This window comes from Corapipo altera, unplaced genomic scaffold (assembly GCF_003945725.1).
Source record: "Corapipo altera isolate COAL_440 unplaced genomic scaffold, ASM394572v1 48148, whole genome shotgun sequence".
Classification (NCBI taxonomy): Eukaryota; Metazoa; Chordata; class Aves; order Passeriformes; family Pipridae; genus Corapipo; species Corapipo altera.
In genome coordinates this window covers 1-1,424 of record NW_020891277.1, presented here as the reverse complement: position 1 = coordinate 1,424, position 1,424 = coordinate 1, and the positions used below count along the sequence as shown (strand labels likewise).

Genomic DNA, 1,424 nt, shown 5'->3' with positions numbered 1-1,424 from the left:
AGACACCCCTTTCCCCCCAAATTTCTGCTCCTTCTCCCCCCCCAATTCCAGCCTTTCCCAGGGATTTTGGGGGCTCCCATCCCCTATTTTTGGGGCGCCCCCTTTTTTGGGAGCCCCATTTTTTGGGGGGAGCCCTTTAAGACCCCTCCGGGCGGTCGCCAGGAAACGGAGCTTCTCCCTCTCCCAAATTTCTGCCTTTTCCCAGGAATTCGAGGGGGGTTCCCGCCGCTCGTTTTTTTGGGGGGTGCCCCGTTTTTTTTGGAGTGCCCCATTTTTGGGGTGAACCTCCCTCCCAGACTGACCCACTGCTGCCCGTAGGAGTCCTCCAGGTCGTTGATGGTGCGGTCGTCCCAGCGCAGGCGGATCCCGACGAGGCAGGACGGGAGGAATCCATTCTCCGCCAGGATCACGAAGTAGGCGAAGAACCCGCCCAGGGCCTGGATCATCCCTGGGGGGGCCACAGGGGGGGGTCAGGAGGGTCCCAGCACCCAATGGGAGTCAACGGAACTCAACGGAACCCAAAGGGACTCAACGGAACCCAACAGAACCCAATGGGAGTCAACGGAACCCAACGGAACCCAAGGGGACTCAACGGAACCCAACGGCACCCAATGGGAGTCAACGGAACCCAATGGGAGTCAACAGCACCCAATGGGAGGCAACGGAACCCAACGACACCCAAGGGGACCCAACGGCACCCAATGGGAGTCAACGGAACCCAATGGGAGTCAATGGAACCCAATGGGGGTCAATGGAACCCAATGGGAGTCAACAGCACCCAATGGGAGGCAATGGCACCCAAGGGGACTCAATGGCACCCAAGGGGAGTCAACGGCACCCAATGGGAGTCAACGGCACCCAAGGGGAGTCAACGGCACCCAACAGCACCCAATGGCACCCAACGGCACCCAAGAGCCATACGACCCCTGTAGCCCCACTTTACCCCCCGTACCCCACCCGTGTGACCCCCCCCAGACCCTCAGGCCCCCCCAGGACCCCCCGGAGCACCCCAGGGACCCCCCCTGGGGCCCCCCTCACCGATCTGGCCGTAGGCCATGCTGATGAGCCGCTCGTTGACCAACTTGTCCGAGCGCGGGTTCCGCGGCTGCCGCTTCATGATGTCGCTCTCGGCCGCCTCGTAGGCCAAGGAGATGGCGGGGACCTGCCGGGGGGGGGACACCCCGATGTTTTGGGGGGGGCCAGAGCGGGTTGGGGGGGGGCGGGGGGGGTTTGGGGGGGCCCCGGGTGGATTTGGGGTGGTTTGGGTGGATTTGGGGTTGTTTATGTGTATTTTGGGGTCCCTGGGGTGGATTTGGGGTGGTTTGGGTGGATTTTGGGGTGGTTTCTCTGTATTTTGGGGTCCCTGGGGTGGATTTTCTCACCATGTCGGTGCCCAGGTCGATGCAGAGGATGGTGACGGTGCC

At 62.4% G+C, this 1,424-nt stretch overlaps 1 protein-coding gene across 1 annotated transcript; it reads right to left on the bottom strand.

Annotated features, from left to right (window-relative positions):
• Window positions 1-285: 285 nt before the first annotated feature.
• LOC113942535 (sodium/potassium-transporting ATPase subunit alpha-3-like) lies at window positions 286-1,418 on the bottom strand (the record flags this gene model as incomplete). Its single annotated transcript, XM_027633645.1, has 3 exons — window positions 1,383-1,418; window positions 1,039-1,162; window positions 286-448 (listed from the first exon to the last, which is right to left on the bottom strand). Coding segments are annotated over exons 1-3 (290 nt in total), but the record flags the coding sequence as incomplete, so codon positions are not given.
• Between the last annotated feature and the right edge of the window lie 6 nt (window positions 1,419-1,424).